This window comes from Phoca vitulina, unplaced genomic scaffold (assembly GCF_004348235.1).
Source record: "Phoca vitulina isolate PV1807 unplaced genomic scaffold, GSC_HSeal_1.0 scaffold11, whole genome shotgun sequence".
NCBI lineage: Eukaryota > Metazoa > Chordata > Mammalia > Carnivora > Phocidae > Phoca > Phoca vitulina.
The window spans coordinates 15732427-15752988 of record NW_022589714.1 but is presented as its reverse complement, the minus strand read 5'-3'; the positions used below and the strand labels follow the sequence as shown (position 1 = coordinate 15752988).

Genomic DNA, 20562 nt, shown 5'->3' with positions numbered 1-20562 from the left:
CTTGATCTTGATGCCATGGCGGCCCCCGCCCCCATTCATGACCTGAGCCAAAACCAATATTTGGGTGCTCAACTGATTGTGCCACCCAGGTGCCCCTTGTTTAAGAATTTAAGGTTATTCCTAGAATAGTCAAATTTATAGAGAAAGAAACTGGAATGGAGGTTGCCAGGGACTGTGGGGAGGTGAGGAATGGGGAGTTAGTGTTTAATGGGAACAGTTTCAGCTTGGGAAGATGACAAAGTTCTAGAGTTGGATGGTGGTGATGGTTGCATATCATCTTCACACCTGAATAGTTAATACCACAGAACTGTACACTTAAAAATGGTTAAAATGGGGGGTGCCTCCCTGCTCAGTCACTAAGTGTCTGCCTTCGGCTCAGGTCATGATCCCAAGGTCCTGAGATCAAGCCCTGCATTGGGCTCCCTGCTCCGCGGGAAGCCTGCTTCTCCTCCCACTTCCCCTGCTTGTGTTCCCTCTCCCACTGTGTCTCTCTCTGTCAAATAAATAAATAAAATCTTAAAAAAAAAAAGGTTAAAATGGTATATTTCATGTTATATATATCTTACCACAATTAAAAAAAAATGAATTTAAAGTCAATCATAGCCAATCTTTATATTGGTACTCACGAAGGAGCAATATCCAGATGGTTGATGCTAAATCCAGAAGAGCAAAAGCCTCCCAGTGTTGTTGATATGGTTAAGAATGCAACAGCCAATGAATAATCACAACCTATAAATCCAGCGGCTACCAAGAATACCGCAGGTCCAATCATTCCTGGAGTTAAAAAGTTATAAACAGAAAAAGAAGCCTCAGTATGAATATTTGCTTGGACTACCTTAATATAGTATAAATCTGAGATTTGGTATCACTGCCACCTACTGTAGAAACGCTGTACTGCATAAAAGACTCAGTTTAAATGACAGTTTTCATGACAAAACAAAAACTGCCGGAAAAAACATAGACATAATGCAACTAATGTAAAAGTAAAAGGAAAATATCACTATGCAATATTATTAAATCTTCCTGTGACCAAGACTCAGCTAAAGTTCTACAAAGAGCAAGAAGAAAATGACTGAAAAATATAGTTCTGGAGAGAAGCTCCAGAGATTTAAAGTTCATATAACCAAAGAAGATAAACTAAATAAACTCTGTTGAACAAAGTTAGAAAAACACTCCATTTAGGTTTTAGCATTCATAGCAATATACGTATTTTATTATAGGCAGTTAAGCACAAAATACAAGTAACAGGAAGGGACTTAATGAGAGGTTTGCCATTTTTTCTCTGTTCTACAACAGTGCTATCCAATAACTCTCTGTGATGATGGAAATGTTGTATTTGTATATTTGTATTTGTATTTCAATTAAATGTAAATAGCCATATATGGATAGTGGCTACCATATTGGACAGAGCAGGTGAACAGGAAGCCAAAAAAGGGAAAATTGGATTGACTCTAATGGGATCTATTTTATTTGCAGGTGTGGAAAAATTTCTTGAGAGTTGAAATAAGCAAGCAATACAACAGGACAGCATCTTCCAGCAGTAGCCGCTCAGAAGGTATTTGTAGAATTATCCTGAATAGGGTCCTTTTACAATGTAATTTCTGAACTATAGCCATCAGAGACTTCCAGGGTCTCTACTTACTCAAGATCTTTAAAAAAAAAGAAATGAAGCAATTGTCCTAGATAGTTTTAAAATTTACCTTTATGAAAACAGTCTGAAACTTATGATTATTGAAGGTTCCTTTGAGTTCTTTGATTTATAGCTCCTCATTTAATGTAATGATGTTAGTAAATGTTTTTGGATTGCAGTTGAAAATGTATTCATTTAGAAAAGGGATGGAGACTTAAAAATATTATTTTCACTACAAACTTAGAGCTGAAAACAGTGATTTAGAAAATTCTGGAAATGATATTCAGCAAAGCAAGCCATTTTTTATAGTTATAAGACTATGGTAGAGATAATAGGATATGATCAATATTAACCCTCAAAATGCATGGTTCAGAAAGAACCAACCATCCTGTACAGAAATGCACTACATGCATTAAAAATCGTGTTTTAATATGTGAACAAAATAAATGACTAATATCATCTTTATTTTGCCTTGCATTATAAACAGAGTAAATAATTGTAAACCAAAACAAACCCTGACTCACTTCACTTACCTATCAGGCTAAAAACTCTTCGGACACATATTGTTGAATAATTCCATTTTGCCCTTAAATTGTCAGCAGCTTGACCAGACAGGATCATACATAACCAACAGCCAAAATAAGGCAGTGCGGATAGAAGCCCATTCTGGAAGGAATAAGAAGATACAGAATTAATTATGGGGTGGGGAAGAAGAATCAAAACAACATACACATCCACACATCCAAAATTTCCTCAAAAAGGAAATTCATAGCAATATATTGTTGGTATTTACACAGTCCAGTCTGCTCAAGGTAATCTTACACGTTATTTTGGGACTTGGGGTGCAGCTTCAGTAAGAGAGGACAAGTCTATTAGCTATAGATTCTCCCTATGGTCTAGTTTTTGGTCCATTTTCACTTATTTATTTATATTTATATAATCCTTATATATTATATATGTATTATATATTTATATTTAAATTGTTATATATAAAATTATTATAAAATATATAAATTACTGTAAATATATTTATATATAAACAATTATACTTTCATTTACATTTTAAAATTTATATTATTTATATTTTAAATGATATAACAATTTATATTTTATATAAATATAAAGATAGAAAATATTAAAAATATATTTCTAAATTATTATATAAAATTGTTATATAGTATATATAATTATACATATTTATATTTGTATTTACACAAATATTTTTATAGTAAAATAACATGCAGATACAGAAAACCACATAAATCAAATGTATAGCTTAACGAATTATTCTAGAATGAACACCATCTAGGTCAGGTGCCCAGTGCACTACCACATGCTTTGAGCAGAGCACACAGGTAGTGAGGTGATAGACCTCTATTTTTCCCTCTTCTTTTCCTTTAAGTTGCCACCTAAAAAAATAAAAGCACCAGGAGATATGAAACAATTTATCATGGAAATGTGCTATTTGTTTTGTAGGAAATGATTCAACGGTCAGCTTTTTAGGAAATCACAAATTCTGTAAAATGTAGAACACATACTTGGGGAAAAAAAAGAAGACATTTCTTTCTTCTATTCATTTTTCCCCAGCATAAAGCTAGGGTGCCAAAACTAAATGGCCTAATTTTGATAAGAACAAATGTTTTTATAGTCTGAGAAAGATGGGCACACCTTTTAGTATTTTACAACTAAGGTAGTGTTTTACAAAAAAGGTAGAACGATATTTTATCAGTGGTATTTAAATCTGGTAATAATTCCATTAACCATCATGAATGGTACAAACCAACAAAATCTGTTGATATTTTAAATTTAAGTGTGCTTAAGAAAAGATTCAGTTTTTTTCATCATAGTTTTGTGGTCCTCTATATTCAGATGCTGTATGCTTCTATTTCTACTTCTGTAGCTAAGATTTTTGTTTCTTTCTTGTATTGAGCTGAGTAATTTCTTCTTTAAAGTTTATTCTATTTAGATTTCTGCAGAGCAGGATCACGTCTATCATTATTTGTGGCAGAATCCTACACATGAATAAACTGAAGCAAATAGAGAAGTGAAATTTCTGATCTTGGTCTTGTTCCCTGATGGGATAAGACTGATAATTCATCAGTTACTGAAATTTTCCACTTAAGGTTCAAATGTTAAAAACTCTCCTAACAACCTAAAACTACCTTCTGCAAACTACTATGAATCTTCAAAATTGGGGACCTGGGTGGCTCAGTCGTTAAGTGTCTGCCTTTGGCTCAGGTCATGATCCCAGCGTCCTGGGATCGAGTCCCACATCGGGCTCCCTGCTCAGCGGGGAGTCTGCTTCTCCCTCTGCCCCTCCCCGCCGCTCATGCTCACTTGCTGGGATCATGACCTGAACCAAAGGCAGACGCTTAACACCCAGGCATCCCAGGAAGCCCTTCTCATACAGCTTTGCAATTATAGCTTGCCAGCGCCTGAATAACGCTGCAGAGAGCTGCACGGGAACCTCATGTCTCCCAAGTTCCCTCTCAGCTGCCAGCAGAGTCCCACCACCAGCCCTTTGACAGGTACGCTTCAATTTGTCATCTGCTATTCTGGCATGTTACTAGGGCCTACTAAGACCTTTCCGTTTAAGGGGGATACCAGCCAAAAGATGCCTTGAATCAAGAACACACACTGAACAAAGAAGGTGCAACTGTGAAGCAAAAAGAGCAGTCTCTAGAATTCAGTAGGTGACTGTAAAATCGAAGATACAAAATGACTGAATTTTATATAGATAAAAACAAATCCTGGGTGTAGTTTAAAAATGTATTCTTTATATAAGAAGGAGATGATTATTTTTTCTTACCTCTTGAACATTGAACCTTAGGATCTCCTTCATGTAAGTAGGCAATAACGTCAATAAAGTATAAAAAGTCCAGTTGTAAGAAAAATGTGCAACTACAATAGCCCAAAGAGGCAGTGATTTTAGCATGGGTATCCATGGCACTGACTTCTGTGAAGAAAGCTAAAAAAAATAACAGGCACAATGAGTATATGCTACGTTTATATCTGTACCTTATCAGCCAAACTTCCATCTAGAACACATTACCAGCCTTGATTAGTAAATTCCAGGAGTTTTTTTTTCGGGGGGGTAAAGATTTATTTATTTTATTTAATTTATTTATTTTATTTAATTTTTTTTTAAAGATTTTTTTATTTGACAGAGAGAGGCACAGCGAGAGAGGGAACATAAGCAGGGGGAGTGGGAGAGGGAGAAGCAGGCCTCCCACGGAGCAGGAGGCCCAATGTGGGGCTCGATCCCAGGACCCCAGGTTCATGACCTGAGCCGAAGGCAGACGCTTAACCCACTGAGCCACCCAGGCGCCCCAGATTTATTTATTTTAGAGAGAGAGAGCACGAGCAGGGGAAGGGGGAAAGAGAGAGAAGCAGATGTCCCACTGAGTGTGAAGCCCAATGCGGGGTCGATCTCACAACCTTGAGATCATGACCCCAAGATCATGATCTGAGCTGAAATCAAGACTTACACATTTCACTGACTGAGTCACCCGGGTGCCCCAGTAAATTCCAGAGTTTTTTTTTTTTTTTTTAAAGATTTTATTTATTTATTTAAGACAGAGAGAATGAGAGAGAGAGAGCACATGAGAGGGGGGAGGGTCAGAGGGTGAAGCAGGCTCCCTGCCGAGCAGGGAGCCCGATGCGGGACTCGATCCAGGGACTCCAGGATCATGACCTGAGCCGAAGGCAGTCGCTTAACCAACTGAGCCACCCAGGCGCCCTAAATTCCAGAGTTTTAAACCAACTCTTTCAAAATATTAAACAGCAATAGAGAGTCCATGATTCAGGTTGAAAGAAAAAAACAGAAATGTAATCTTATAACTCCTTATGAATGTCAGAATTCACCTGCAGTATTAATTTCTCCATCTATAAAATAGAGAATAGTTTCATAATAAAAATCAGAGGTTGACATAAGGGCAAAGGAATGAGACTGGAAGTCCTGTTAGAATTCCTATTTCACTGTCCAATCTTTACTCAATTACAATGACTTATATGAAGGGTGCAATAGAGGTTTGTTTATGCAGCATCTGGAAAAACGGTCTTCAAAGTAGGTGTAAGCACCCAAGGGGGATGTAAGATGACCCCTTGCTGTATGGAAGGACATTTTAGAACTTCTTTTTTTTTTTTTAAAGATTTTATTTCTTTGTCAGAGGGAGAGAGAGCACGAGCAGGGGGAGCGGCGGGCAGAGGGAGAAGGAGGCTCCCCGCTGAGCAAGGAGCCTGATGCGGGACTTGATCCCAGGACCAGAGCCGAAGGCATCCCCATTTTAGAATTTCTATCTACACTCACTTTTATTCTAAAAAAGAGAAACTAGGGCGCCTGGGTGGCTCAGATGGTTAAGCGTCTGCCTTTGGCTCAGGTCACGATCCCAGGGTCCTGGGATCGAGCCCCTCATCGGGCTCCCTGCTCCTTGGGAGCCTGCTTCTCCCTCTGCCTCTCTCTCTCTCTCTGTCTCTCATGAATAAATAAATAAAATCTTTAGTAAAAAAAAAAAATAAATAAATAAAAAAGAGAAACTAAACTCCATTAATATTTAATAACTAGGTTGGCCCTGGAGCATGTTGGACAGTCACATATGGTATCATCTCCCCAGTTCGAAGGGGTCAATGGCGTCCTCACTTGTCGGCTTGCTCACTACAAGACTACAACATAGTACAGTTTACACCCACCTTCTTAAGTGGGTTTATGGATTTTATTAGCCAGCTTTAGTGAAAACAAATCTATAAAATTGACAGTATCTTCAAAAGATTCTACCAGAGAAAGTCATGGAAGAGAATTCTAATAAGGCAGGTACAGAGGAACACTAAGACAATAGTGGAACTGACACTTTTGCTCATCAGTCCTTTGTCAGCTACCTCACCAAGGAGAGTCATGGTAGGCTTATCAAATACAACATATTCAACTCCGCTCCCATTAAACATTATTATTACTAATTTTTAAGTGATAAAAAGGTTTTTCCTATTAAAATTTCAAATTCATGTACATACTGTTTATTTCATTTTATTTTATTTTATTTTATTTTTTTTTAAGATTTTATTTATTTGACAGAGAGAGAGATAGCGAGAGCAGGAACACAAGCAGGGGGAGTGGGAGAGGGAGAAGCAGGCTTCCCGCCGAGCAGGGAGCCCGATGTGGGGCTCGATCCCGGGACCCTGGGATCATGACCTGAGTCGAAGGCAGACGCTTAACGACTGAGCCACCCAGGCGCCCTGTTTATTTCATTTTATTTACTCTTTAAAAAAATCTATTTTTAGACATGTTTTATAATACATATAAGTACAGTAGTACATGTAGATAACCATGAACAAATATACATATATTCAGAGTGTTAGTCCCCACCTTTTTATTGATGCATGATTAAGAAGCCTGAATCCACTAGCCTGGAGCATCAGATTATTACATTTCGTATACACTGAGGCGTTACGGTTTCTTTCTCAAAAGCTAACAGAGCAATCTATGTTTCTGCTTCCAAGGTTCATGGTTATTTCAAAGAGGGGAAGAACTATTATTAACCTTCTTGTGGCTTTTTTCCCTAGGAACTTTTTATCTGACGCGGTAGATACACTCTTGTGTTCTCCACTCTGTATCAAAGATGTAGGGGATTTGGGGGAAGAGAAGGAGAGGGAACATTTATTTTTATATAGAAGCATATATCATATTGAAATTATGTTCACCCATGTCTGTCTCCCTCTGGAGATCACAGGTACCACAGGAACCCTGTCTTGTTCATTTTCTTTCTCGTATTAATTTTTAAGTCCTCAGTACCTGACAAAGAACCTAGGACATGGTAATTCTCAAAAAATGTTTGAAGAATGAATGAAGTACAGCGGATACTGCACATTTCTTAGATGCAAGATTTAAAGGTGGAGCTTCATGTAATTTTATGACATTTCTTTTCTTTTTTTTAAAGTAAATTCTCTGCCCAACATGGGGCTCAAACTTACAACCCTGAGATCAAGAGTCACATGCTCTACCAACTGAGCCAGCCAGGCACCTTTATTTTATGACATCTTTAACCACAGCATCATCTGGTTTAAGAGTGTGGTTTGGAATTCTATGAAACGTAATCCTCCTAACTCCTCTTGCTTCTGAATATTCTATTTTCTGAAGCATATGGAAAAACAAATTAACCTTAAGTTTGGATAAAGGACAGCTTTAGACACATATCAAGGTAGAGAAAAAAAGCTTTAAAAAAAAATCTAAATAAACTAAAAGGTTTCATAAGTCCATAAAAATAATGATAAAAATGAAGTATTGAAATAAGTAAGCTGTTGACCGTCAATGCTGAGGAAATGTGACAAGATGAATCAAGTTTTATATGGCAAGATCTGCTCACAATGCATTAAATTATTTTTATCTGTTCCTTAGGGAAAAAAATGGGGGATTCATTTGATTAACATCTCAGAGGACACCAAGATCTCAAAGTAACTTTATTTATTATATTGTGATTTCTTCTGAGTTTTTGCCAACCTTAAGACCAAGAAGTGCCATATTTCTTAAAGTTCAGCAGCTTATAGAGCAGCAAAATTTAAAAACTTAAAAAGAAAGGTGAATGAGTAAGTATTTAATTGCTGCCTTGTTATACTATATATAAAAACTGAAAATATCAATAACAACTTAATGGGTAAGAAAAGTTTTATATAAAATATTTTGTTCTTAAACTAGTAAAGTAATTATGAAGGCATTAAAATGCTAAACAAGACTGTATATATTTTAATTTTTCCTGACTTTTCATGTTCTTCTTTTATTCCCTCCAAAAGACAAATATTTTGTTTCCATGACTTGGAAGATTTACTGTATTAAATTATGACAGACTTTTATTTCTGGCATGCTAAATCTAGCTTTAATAACATAAATTTTTTTCCAAGGATCTACTCTAGAGGAACAAATAGGTAGGTGTATGTCATATTATATATCATAACAAATGTGCTGTCTTCCTTATTAAATCACACTCATTTAAAATACATATAAGGGGTTCGGGGAGGGGAAAAAAGAAAAGAGAAAAATAAATAAATAAAATGCAGATAAAAACACTAGTTTTCTAACAACTAACATTTTATTTTCTATTAATTAAGAAGACAAATTTAAGACTTACTGATAACCATTACTCTAGAAGGTTTAGAGCAACTTATAGGGGCACCTGGCTGGCTCAGTTGGTAGAGCATGCACCTCTTGATCTCAGGATTGTGGGTCTGAGTCCCACATTGGGTGTAGAGATTACTTTAAAAAAATAAAAATTAAAGTGACTTATAAAAGTAACTTTTTCCATTAATTTAATCTTGAAAGAATTGGAATTTCTCACATAAAACAAACCAATACTTCATTTATTTCATTTGCCTGCACTCTACTTTGCCCAGAACATGCATAATAGAAATATCTCTTTAAAAAATTGGTACCTCAAATCTGAAGGAAAAAAGGTTCTGAAGCTGTTTTATTTTTTTTAATATTTATTTATTTATTTATTTATTTATTTATTCATTCATTCATTCGAGACACAGAGATAGAGCATGAGCAGGGGGAGAGGCAGAGGGAGAGGGAGAAGCAGGCTCCCCGCTGAGCCAGGAGCCTGACGCAGGGCTCGATCCCAAGACCCCGGGATCATGAACTGAGCCGAATGCAGACGCTCAACCATCACCCAGGCGCCCCCTGAAGTTGTTTTAAAAATGTGCCAAGGTCCATACCTGATTTTTTTTTTTTTAAGATTTTATTTATTTATTTGACAGAAAGAGACACAGCGAGAGAGGGAAACAAGCAGGGGGAGTGGGAGAGGGAGAAGCAGGCTTCCCGCTGAGCAGGGAGCCCGATGCGGGGCTCAATCCCAGGACCCTGGGATCACGACCTGAGCCGAAGGCAGACGCTTAACGACTGAGCCACCCAGGCGCCCCCATACCTGATTTTTTAATGATGAAAGAATATATTCTTTTTCATGGCGGGAGATTGTCTTGTGAGTTTCTGGCGTTTCACTAACTAAAAAGATCCATAAAATAAACCAAATGATGCCAACTATACCTTAAAATAAGAAAATAAGTTAAATAAAATTAGAATGCACCAACAACTTTTACATGTCTTGAAAAAGTTATGTAATTATTAATTATCAACATAAAATTGGTTTCAGCTTAGTGTTGATTTTAAGTTCCACTCATAATTTCCTAATGGGATATTTGCTATCTGCATTATTTCCTATCAGTTTTGAATAGAACAACTTTAACCACATGACTCTGCCTATCAGAGTCTATCAGACAAATATTTAAAAAAAAAATTTCCACAATCTATTATTTCCACAGATATCTGTTTTCACTCATTGATTCGTTTTTTGTTTAGATTGCAGATGTATTTTCTGCATGAAATGTCTACGTGGCAATCTAATTTATTAAAAGCATGTATCAAATCCATCAAAATCCTTGAGGAAAACACAAGCAGCAACCTCTTCCACTTCAGCCACAGCAACTTCTTCCTAGAAACATCGCCAAAGGCAAGGGAAGCAAGGGCAAAAATGAACTATTGGGCCTTCATCAAGATAAAAAGCTTTTGCACAGCAAAGGAAACAGTCAACAAGACCAAAAGACAACTGACAGAATGGGAGAAGATATTTGCAAATGACATATCAGATAAAGGGCTAGTATCCAAAATCTATAAAGAACTTATCAAACTCAACACCCAGAGAACAAATAATCCAATCAAGAAACGGGCAGAAGACATGAACAGACATTTCTGCAAAGAAGACGTTGAAATGGCCAACAGACACATGAAAAAGTGCTCAACATCACTCGGCATCAGGGAAATCCAAATCAAAACCTCAATGAGATACCACCTCACACCTGTCAGAATGGCTAAAATTAACAAGTAAACGACAGATGTTGGTGAGGATTCGGAGAAAGGGAACTATCCTACACTGTTGGTGGGAATGCAAGCTGGTGCAGCCACTCTGGAAAACAGTATGGAGGTTCCTAAAAAGGTTGAAAATAGAGCTACTGTATGACCCAGCAATTGCACTACTGGTATTTACCCCAAGGATACAAATGTAGGGATCTGAAGGGGTATGTGCACCCCGATGTTTATAGCAGCAATGTCCCCAATAGCCAAACTATGGAAAGATCCTAAACGTCCATCAACAGATGAATGGATAAAGAAGATGTGGTATACACACACACACACACACACACACACACACACACACACACACAGAAGAATATTATGCAGCCATCAAAAAGTGAAATCTTGCCATTTGCAACAACGTGGATGGAACTAGAGGGTATTATGCTAAGTGAAATAAGTCAATCAGAGAAAGACAAATATCATATGATCTCACTGATATGAGGAATTTGAGAAACAAGACAGAGGATCATAGGGGAAGGGAGGGAAAAATGAAACAAGACGAAACCAGAGACAGAGACAAACCATAAGAGACTCTTAATCTCAGGAAACAAACTGAGGGTTGCTGGAGTGGAGGGGGGTGGGAGGGATGGGGTGGCTGGGTGATGGACATTGGGGAGGGTATGTGCTATGGTGAGTGCTGTGAATTGTGTAAGACTGATGAATCACAGACCTGTACCCCTGAAACAAATAATACATTATATGTTAATAAAAAAAATTAAAAAAATAAAAGCATGTATCATCCTGCTAATGAGATTGAGAAATGAAAGGTCCTGGGACTGAATAAAAAGAGAAAAAGATTAAAGTTACCAAGTGAGGGCATCCTACTTTGCTTGAGAAAAAATCTTCTCAAAATATAAATTTTTATAATAACCAACACTGTAATTTTTGATAGTGAGTATGGCATTAAAGTCTTGGATTCAACAGCAGTTTCTATTGAGAAATATTCCAAAATTAACATCACATCATAACTCAACTAGATCATTTTAACTATATAAAGTTAAGAAACAGATTATCAGTAAGTATTTTAGAACTTTGTGGTTTAGGAGTTGGCAACTTCAGTTATTAGGAATATATACTTTTAACCAAGTATTATACTACTATTACATTTTGGATTTGTTACATTATGATTTAAGTTAAATTTTTGAGAAAACTTACCAAAAAGGTAGAAAACATAAGTCCAATCCATATAGAAACAAATTATTCCAGAAAGAGGAAGAGAAATTACTGTCCCAAGCTGTGCTCCTAGAACAACAATAAAGACTTTGTAAACTTTCTAGAGAGATGAACAAAGAGGGGATAGGTCTACTGCTTAAGGAAGATGGGTAACAGATTCTCTCAAGGAATCATTTGCTAGAAAACCCACAATATGTAAAACATACACATTAATTTGTAATTACACTGGTTACAACTATGTAGCTATTGATGAATTAGAATGCATCAATCAATATAGGACCCATTATAATATGAGCTAGTAAATGCCACATTAGTAGTACATGTGTTAGAAATTCAGGTGTTTGGGGAAAGGTTCAAAGATATAAGGCTGATAAACATAACGTACTGCAGTACAATTGATGAGATAAGAATGAAGCTTTTAGTAATCTAATTTGCCCAAAATATATTACAAATGATTGATTCAGATAAATAAATAATGTAATTCATTTTTAAAAAAGATTTTATTTATTTATTTGAGAGAGAGAGCAGTAGAGGGAGAGGGAGAAGCAGGCTCCCCACAGAGCAGGGAGCCTGATGCGGGACTCGATCTCAGGACCCCAAGATCATGACCTGAGCCGAAGGCAGACGCTTAACTGACTGAGCCACTCAGGTGCTCCATAATGAAATTCATTTTAATCACCAAATAGAAGACAACTTAGTAGGTCGAGTGGCAGTTAAAATAATTAGATATTGTTTCTGGTGTCAAGTTTTAGAGGAGATAAAAATAAACAAATAATTATTACGTGTTAGAAAGTGTTAAGTGTCACAGAGCAATGTGGAAGTTCAAATATGGGACAGATGACCTCTGACTCCCAGAGGTCAGGAAAAGATATAAGAAGCAGCAATAGACTTTGAAAGATGGGTAAGATTTTTGTCCCATAGAGGCAGATGTAATAGGACAAGTAAAGGAATGAAGTAGGGAAGCAGAGAGTGGGTTTGGGAACTTTGCTTGGGTGAAGGAAAGGAACAGAAGATAAAGGCTGGAAAAATAGGTTGGATAGTAACTGAATATCTACTCCACTTCAGGCACTATGTGCTAGGGATTAGGCTAGCTGAAATGAAGTGGTGAAGACTGTAAAGAATCTTGACCCCAGTTCTAGCTTAGGCTTCACTCAATAGGTAAAGGGGAACAATAGCTAGTACCTGCTCATGAACTTGTATCGGATTTCTCATGTTGACCTTTACATAGCTGTAAGAACCATCTTCTTAAAATGTAAATTGGATCATGTCTCTCTCTTGATTAAACACCTCTGATGTCTCCTCATTGTATTTTGGAAAAAAAAAACAACAACTACATTTCTTCCTGTGGCTCTAAGGCCTGATATAATCTGGCTCTTGTCTATTTCTCCAACCTCATCTTATGCCATTCTCCCCTTTATTCATTAAGTTCTAGCCACCCACAGTGGTTTTTCATTTCCTTGAACTCTTATGTTATTTCCTGCCTGAGAGCGCTTGTACATGCTGTTCTGGTTGGCTGGAATGCTCCTCCTTCTGCTCTTTGCATGACTGGTTCATTTTTATCCTGCAGATTTTAGCTTAAAGGTGACCACAGAGAGGTCTTTCTCAACCACTGTATTTAAAAGCAGTCAGGTCCAAAAGTATTCATTCAGTGTGTGATCTGGTAAAATTATAATTCACATATAAAGCTCATGCTATCTCACCTATTGATTAAAATGATGGCAAATAAATGCATAGAAAAAAGATGTATGAAGAGATGATTGTCTAATGATATGCTCATTAGACAATCAGATTAGAAATCACAATTTAAGGACAAAAGTGTTCAATTTTTCAGCTATTGGACCTTAAAAAAAAACAAACCATAGCATTCTTTATATGAACATCTGAACAAGCAACATGTTTTGAAATAAATGATGGCGGGGTGCCTGGGTGGCTCAGTTGGTTAAGCGACTGCCTTCGGCTCAGATCATGATCCTGGAGTCCCGGGATCGAGTCCCACATCGGGCTCCCTGCTCGGTGGGGAGTCTGCTTCTCCCTCTGACCTTCCCCCCTCTCATGCTCTCTCTCTCTCTCTCTAATAAATAAATAAATAAAAAATCTTTAAAAAAAAAGAAATAAATGATGGCAGTGGAGAAAATGACATGAGTCAACTAAGCCACATTGCTATATGTTGTTGAGCTGAAGAGAAAATTTAATAATAAAATTATACCTCCAAAACTTGATTTTCACCCAAAGGAGGCATCTGACATCATTCTGGTGTGAAGCCTTTTTTTTTTTTTTAATCTAAGGCTGATATATACATAACAAATTGTAGCAAAATTTTTACAAGAATAGTTGTCTCACCTGCATATGAAATGCTAAGAAGCTTGCTTCTTTCAAGAGGGGGAGCCCAAGAAGACCACATGGCATGCATAGCTGGAAATGTAACACCCTGAGGAGGGGAAAAAGATATTTCTGCTGAAATACAAGGTAGTTTTTTTTTTTAAGATTCTATTTATTTATTTGACAGAGAGAGACACAGCTAGAGAGGGAACACAAGCGGGGGCAATGGGAGAAGGAGAAGCAGGCTTTCCGCGGAACAGGGAGCCCCCAGGACCCTGGGATCATGACCTGAGCCAAGGGCAGACGCTTAACAGCTGAGCCACCAGGGCGCCCCAAGGTAGTTTTGTTAATGTTTTAATTCAGTTGAGTCTTTTGTTGTAAGAGAAATTTTTTTAAAGTTTTTTTTAGAGTTTGGTGGTTTTTTTGTTTTTTGTTTTTTTTAGATTTTGCTTATTTATTTGTCAGAGAGAGAGAGAGACAGCAAGCCCACAAGCAGGGGGAGGGGCAGAGGGAGAAGCAGGCTCCCCACTGAGCAAGGAGCCCAATGCGGGATTTGATCCCAGGACCTTGGGATCATGACCTGAGCCAAAGGCAGATGCTTAACCGACTGAGCCACCCAGGTGTCCCGGTAAGAGAAATTTCTGGATAAGAACCAAACTAGAATTGGGTTCCATGAGGTGAGATGTTTACACAGTGCTGAGTAAAAGTACCTTATAGTGAAGTACTTCCAAAATCTGAACAAAGATTTGTGGGTTCTGTCAGCTGGTTTGAGGACTACAAGGTAAGGATTTACAATAAATCTAAAAGAATACACTGCATGATGACATAAAGGAATCTCTCTCAAGGTCAATTTTACTCATTCACTTTATTAATAGCCTGAATGAAATGGGAATATTACTACCAATATATAACTTAAAAAAATGCTGAGCTAATACTTTGGGATACTGGAAGAAAATTCAAATTGACTTTAATAAGAAAAATTGTCCTTCAAAAACCTGATGAATTCAATTAGAGTGTTTATAGTCTTTTTTTTTTTTTTTCCTTTTCTTGGTGATAGCTAGCTTAGTAAATGTCAATTACTGATAGGAAGAGTCAACGGAGCTGTGGAGACAGGAGGGTCACAGAGACTTGGGAGAGGAGGAGATGCCAGAGGAGAGGTGGGAGGGAATAGATTTTGGTGGATTCAAAGCAGTGGACTCACAGCTGTCTTTGGCTACTCACTAACTGTGCAGCCTAACAAAGATTAGTTAACCTCCTTGAACTTCAGTTTTTTTATCTGTAAAGCAAAGATAATACTCCCTATCTCACATGATTGTTGTAAAGCTAAAGGGTAGCTAGTGCTATTATTAATGGAGACAAGAATAAATGCTTTGACACTTTGTATTTTCTGCTGATTCCTTTAAAAAAAAAAAAGGAAGAAGAAGAAGAAAGAAAGAAAGAAATACCAACGGAGGGCAAAAATGATTTAGGCAGGGGCAACTGGGTGGCTCAGTTGGTTAATGGTCCAACTCTTGATTTTGGCTCAGGTCATGATCTCAGGGTCGTGAGATGGAGCCCTGCACTGGGCTCCACACTTGGTGGGAAGTCTACTTGAGATTTTCTTTCTCCCTCTGCCCCCCTGCTGAGCTCTCTCTCACTCTCCCAAATAAATATATAAAATTTTTTTTTAAAGATTTTATTTATTTATTTTTGAGAGAGCGAGAGAGACCATAGAGGCAGAGGGAGAGGGAGAAGCAGACTCCCCAATGAGCAGAGAGCCTGATGCGGGGCTCGATCCCAGGACCCCAGGATCATGACCTGAGCCAAAGGCAGATGCTCAACCGACTGAGCTACCCAGGCGCCCCTAAATAAATAAAATCTTAAAAAAATTATTTAGGCAGCATTGCAAGTTGATAAGAATCTGTATCATGGGACATCCACAGGATGAATCATTACAGAATAAAGATTAAGGTGTTGGGAAATATGCACAGAGGTTATGTTGTGAAAAAATTTATTATAAAACCCTAGGGATCATGTAGATATATTTATGGTGAATCAGATGCTAGAGATGAAAGATGCTGACCTAAGTTTATGGATGAGGCAATGTACATGTGACACATACTGGAGGAACAGAGAAAGATAAAAGAAGAATAAACACAACTTAACTTCTATTCAGAAGTAACACAGTTACTTGAGATAGCAGTAGTAAGATAATATACTATAATGCTATATTAGTGGCATAAACAAACAGGAAGCTAATATATGGGAATACATTCAGCAAGGAGATTCAATATCTGGATCAGAGAAAATATACTACAATTAAGTATATTTTACTTATGTCATAAGAGGAACCTGGTAATAAGGGAGTAATTTTTATTTTGTAGTCAAAAGAGTTTATTTAGTACATCTCTATTTGATAAGAACAAAATAAGAATGCTTGGATGAGTGATCAAAGCTTAAAAAAAAAAGTAGTACTTGGCAATTTCCAAAGTATTCTAGCAATCATTATCACATCTGAGCTGTGACTGAGGATGGGGCAGGTATTTTAGTCCCAATTTTAAAAATGATGGAACTGAGGTCTAGAGATTTATGTAAGGTTTCACCATTAGATACATGGGAGTTATTACTCAAACTCTGATCTTATGACTCCGGTCAGTGTTTTTCCAGCGCAGCATGATACATTGCTACCTAACATAAGCTTAATGCTATAAACCAAACCCAGAGGACAACAATTTGCTTGGGTTACAGGAATGTTAAGAGCAAAATTAACCTATGTCTCAGTTTCAAAGGTAAAGCTCAAAGTCAGAAACAAAAAGAGATCACTATTTAAAGATAGAGATACTGGGAGCACCTGGGTGGCACAGTCGGTTGAATGTCCAACTCCTGATTCCGGCTCAGGTCATGATCTCAGGGTCGTGGGATCAAGCCCCGTGTTGGGCTCTGTGCTGGGCATGGAGCCTGCTTAAGATTCTCTCTCTCTCTCCCTCCCTCTGTCCCACCTCCCTGCCTCTCTTTCTTTCCCTCTCTAAAATAAATAAATAAATAAATAAATGAATGAATGAAATCATATTATGAAATGCAAAAGAGAAGTGGGAAGGAAAAGAAAGATAAGGAATTAAAATTTTCGAGTGATAAAAATCTTAGGAGGGAGGAAAAAAAGATAAAAATTGATAACAATTCCCAAAGCAGCAGAAAGGTCAGAAGAATCACAAAAGTAAAGAAAGATAGTTATATAAAATGATAAATTATTTGTCTCTAAGCTAGGGAACCAGAAAAAAGAACAAAGAGGAAGCTCTATGAATAACAACACATCTAAAGTAAAACAAGGCAACTTGACAATCCATTGTGTAAAATGTGTTTTAGATCTGGGCAATCAATGATAAGGCAGAGATAAACTGTGGCCAAGTTCCAAAGGTAAGGATGGTCTGTCCATCTTAACCGTTTTAACAGTGGTTTATTTTCTTATCTCCTGAAGTAGGAGTGAGTAGGAGGAGGGGCTGTGAAGTGTCCCCTGGAAAATGTTTTCTCTGATCTTTTAGCAAATCTTCCATTTTCTGCATGCTCCCATTCGAGAACTCATTGACCTCACTGATATGCAATCTACTCAGGTTATTTTCTAGTTAATCATTTTTCTTTTCTTTTCTTTTTTTTTTAAAGAATATTATTTATTTATTTGAGAGAGAGAGAGCACGAGAGGGGGCAAGGCGGAGAGGCAGAGGGAGAAGCAGACTCCCAGCCAAGCAGGGAGCCCGATGCGGGACTCCATCCCAGGACCTTGAGATCATGACCTGAGCTGAAGGCAGATGCTTAACTGACTGAGCCACCCAGGCACCCCAATGATCTTTCTAATTAAAAAATAAATCCCTATTATCTTCCGATGTCAATTTTTGGTTTATATTCATACCAAAGAATGATATCTTTAAGAAGACAAGAAAGTGATACAGGGTAAGAGGAAAAATAAAAGAGAGAAAAAAAATTACCTCTCCCAGTCCTTCTAGTGCCCTGAGTACAATGAGGGCTCCAACTCCAAAATCTGCAGCAATGGGAGTGAACAGGGTGAAGACAGCAGTGCCAAGGATCCCAAATCCTAGCAGCAGTTTCCCCCCCACTTTGCTCGCAATATATCCTCCAGGAATCTGGGTGATGATGTAGCCATAAAAAAAGGAACCGAGAATCCATCCTTGAGTTTCTGCATCCCACTGGTACCTTTTACCCTATAAAGAGTAGGAGGAAAAAAAAACAACAACAACATTTTAAGACCTTGACTAAATAGCTCCTTTGTCTAATTGGCAGGTTAGTACATATAAATGTAATTTTGAACCACTGTTTTAGACGGAAGAACTTGCAAACTTTCTATCAGGTAGGTGAGTCACCACAGCATAGGCATGCAATTTCTAGAAGTGAATGGAAAATAATTGAAAGCCATAAATTTCAAGAAGGCCTGTTATTTTATGAAACTAGACTATAGGATGAGTTGTAGAGGCTTTGTAACGATCATAACTAAGAAAGCTCAAAAAAGAGGCACAGACTTAATCCAGAAATTCTACCAAACAGAATATTGGAGCCATGGCTGGGTTCAAGCCTAGCTCTATTACTTACTGGATTTGCGGTCTGGGAAGATTAAATGAAAAAGGCCTGACACACACTTAATGTTGGTTATTAGTATGCACAAATATAGATCATTAATATCTCCCTGGTTCAGAACAAGTACTTGCACAAGCATATTAAACAAGACAAAAGAGCAAGAATTTAAACCAAGCCATAGACTCCATGTGAGTAGGAGATGTCTTTTAATTAGTAGCAGTACATAGTAAGGTCATAATGAAGATTTAGTGACTCATCTGAATATCTGACATCTTTAATTCACATAGTTGTATCACTGAGCCAATGTGTCAAGAACCATCTCAGGATTTCTTTTTACTGCTGATATAAGGCAGATGAAGATAACTAGCTAGATCAACAAAAGCATTTGCCAAAAGGAAAGATACAAAGCACCCCTCTAATTACCCTTATTTGAAGTACCAATTTGTGGCTTATCTGTAGGATTCTTGGACCTCATGAACCGTCCAGCAGTTATAAGTCACAGGTTGAAGTAGGGAAAGTGGGTGATGTGTGCTCAAATATGTATTCAGCAACGTTATTAAAGTCAAATAAAAAATTATTTTGGTACGTCATTATTTTGTATGTTTGGTTGTTTGGGCAGAAACCCTCTTCTGAGCTTGGATGCTCTTGTGTATAAACGGCAGAGGAGACTAACCCAAGTGTGATCTGGCTCCTTTGTGAGCGCTGAAAATGGATGAAGATATAGTCATAAAAAGGACACCAGCCTTTTCTCCTTCTCTATCTCCCCATGTCATAAGCAAAACAAAATATTTAATGTATGTAAAACTCAATTATGAACAAATGATGAACACATACTTATCAATTCCACTATAACATGAAGCAGGCAAAGTGACTCAAGCAGCTTATGTTAGGCATGTATAAACTTTGGAAAATAACGTCCTAAGAAATTGACCTGATTCTTCAGCCTGCAGATGACCTAAGCTCTCTTGCAACCATAACCTTTTAAGTAAAATAGCTATTGCAGAATAGTCCCATAAAAACTATTCAGCAACATCAAAAACAATCAAATTTCCTGGTATGCTAAACAGGTTTTTCCAAATTATCTTCAAGGATGGTTGGTATGTTTATAGAGGAAACTGAGAAACTACTTTTCAAACAGATCAAAGTGTATTACACCAAGAAGCAGTAGCTGTAGTTACCTTACTGTTCAACCAGTTCCTGAAAAAAGCACAAAAGAAAAAGATTCAGAGCTTCCATGCATAAAGTGTTTGTGGTTTCTGTAGGATGAAGAAAGACCTTTCAATATTTTTACTTGGATGTATTTAAGGATTAAGATTGTTTAAAAAGTAGCACTTACCGTTTGATTGTGAAGAACTTTTATGGGAGCAGAATGCTCTGCACACTCCTTAGAAGTTCTGTTATCTGCTAAAGTTGTATTTGAATCTACCATATCCACTAACGCAACACTCAGATTCACACGTAATGCATAGAGAACGAAGAAACCAAAAAAAGCCAAAACTGCTAAGTTGTAGCGAGCAGAGCAGCACGCTGGAGCTGAAACAGATATTGGGAGACAGGTTTCAGTAGAATGACTTAGATGATATTGTCTAAATTACTGAAAAGGTTACTTTTTAGAAGTGCACAAATTAATGAATCATGAATAGTTTTCTGAGAATATTTTCAGATTAAGCATATCTAAAAACATTTATCAAAGAGAATTTGTCTTCGGTAGCTGTAGTTTTGATAAACATTTAACACGTGAGAGCCTGCACTGTAAGACAGTTTCTTAAAACATGAAGGCAATAGCTTTATCAACTTTGCTCAGAAAAATCTTCATTACAGGGGCGCCTGGGTGGTTCAGTCGGTTAAGCATCTGACTCTTGATTTTGGCTCAGGTCACGATCTCAGGATTGTGAGACTGAGCCCCATGTTGACTCTGCACTGGGTGCAGAGCCCGCCTGAGATTCTCTCTTCCCCTCCCTCTGCCCCTCCCCCTCCCCCT

The 20562-nt window shown here is 37.5% G+C and overlaps 1 protein-coding gene across 2 annotated transcripts in view; it reads right to left on the bottom strand.

Moving 5' to 3' along the window:
- Positions 1-20562, bottom strand: part of SLC17A5 (solute carrier family 17 member 5) — a 49256-nt gene that overhangs the window by 21397 nt on the left and 7297 nt on the right. For both annotated transcript variants that reach the window (XM_032409456.1, XM_032409457.1), the window contains 8 exons: positions 19918-20114; positions 17978-18211; positions 14040-14127; positions 11682-11768; positions 9541-9659; positions 4440-4598; positions 2164-2296; positions 627-774 (listed from right to left, as the gene is read on the bottom strand). In XM_032409456.1, the coding sequence (XP_032265347.1) occupies positions 627-774; positions 2164-2296; positions 4440-4598; positions 9541-9659; positions 11682-11768; positions 14040-14127; positions 17978-18211; positions 19918-20114 (1165 nt within the window). The remainder of the gene's footprint in view (positions 1-626; positions 775-2163; positions 2297-4439; positions 4599-9540; positions 9660-11681; positions 11769-14039; positions 14128-17977; positions 18212-19917; positions 20115-20562) is intronic.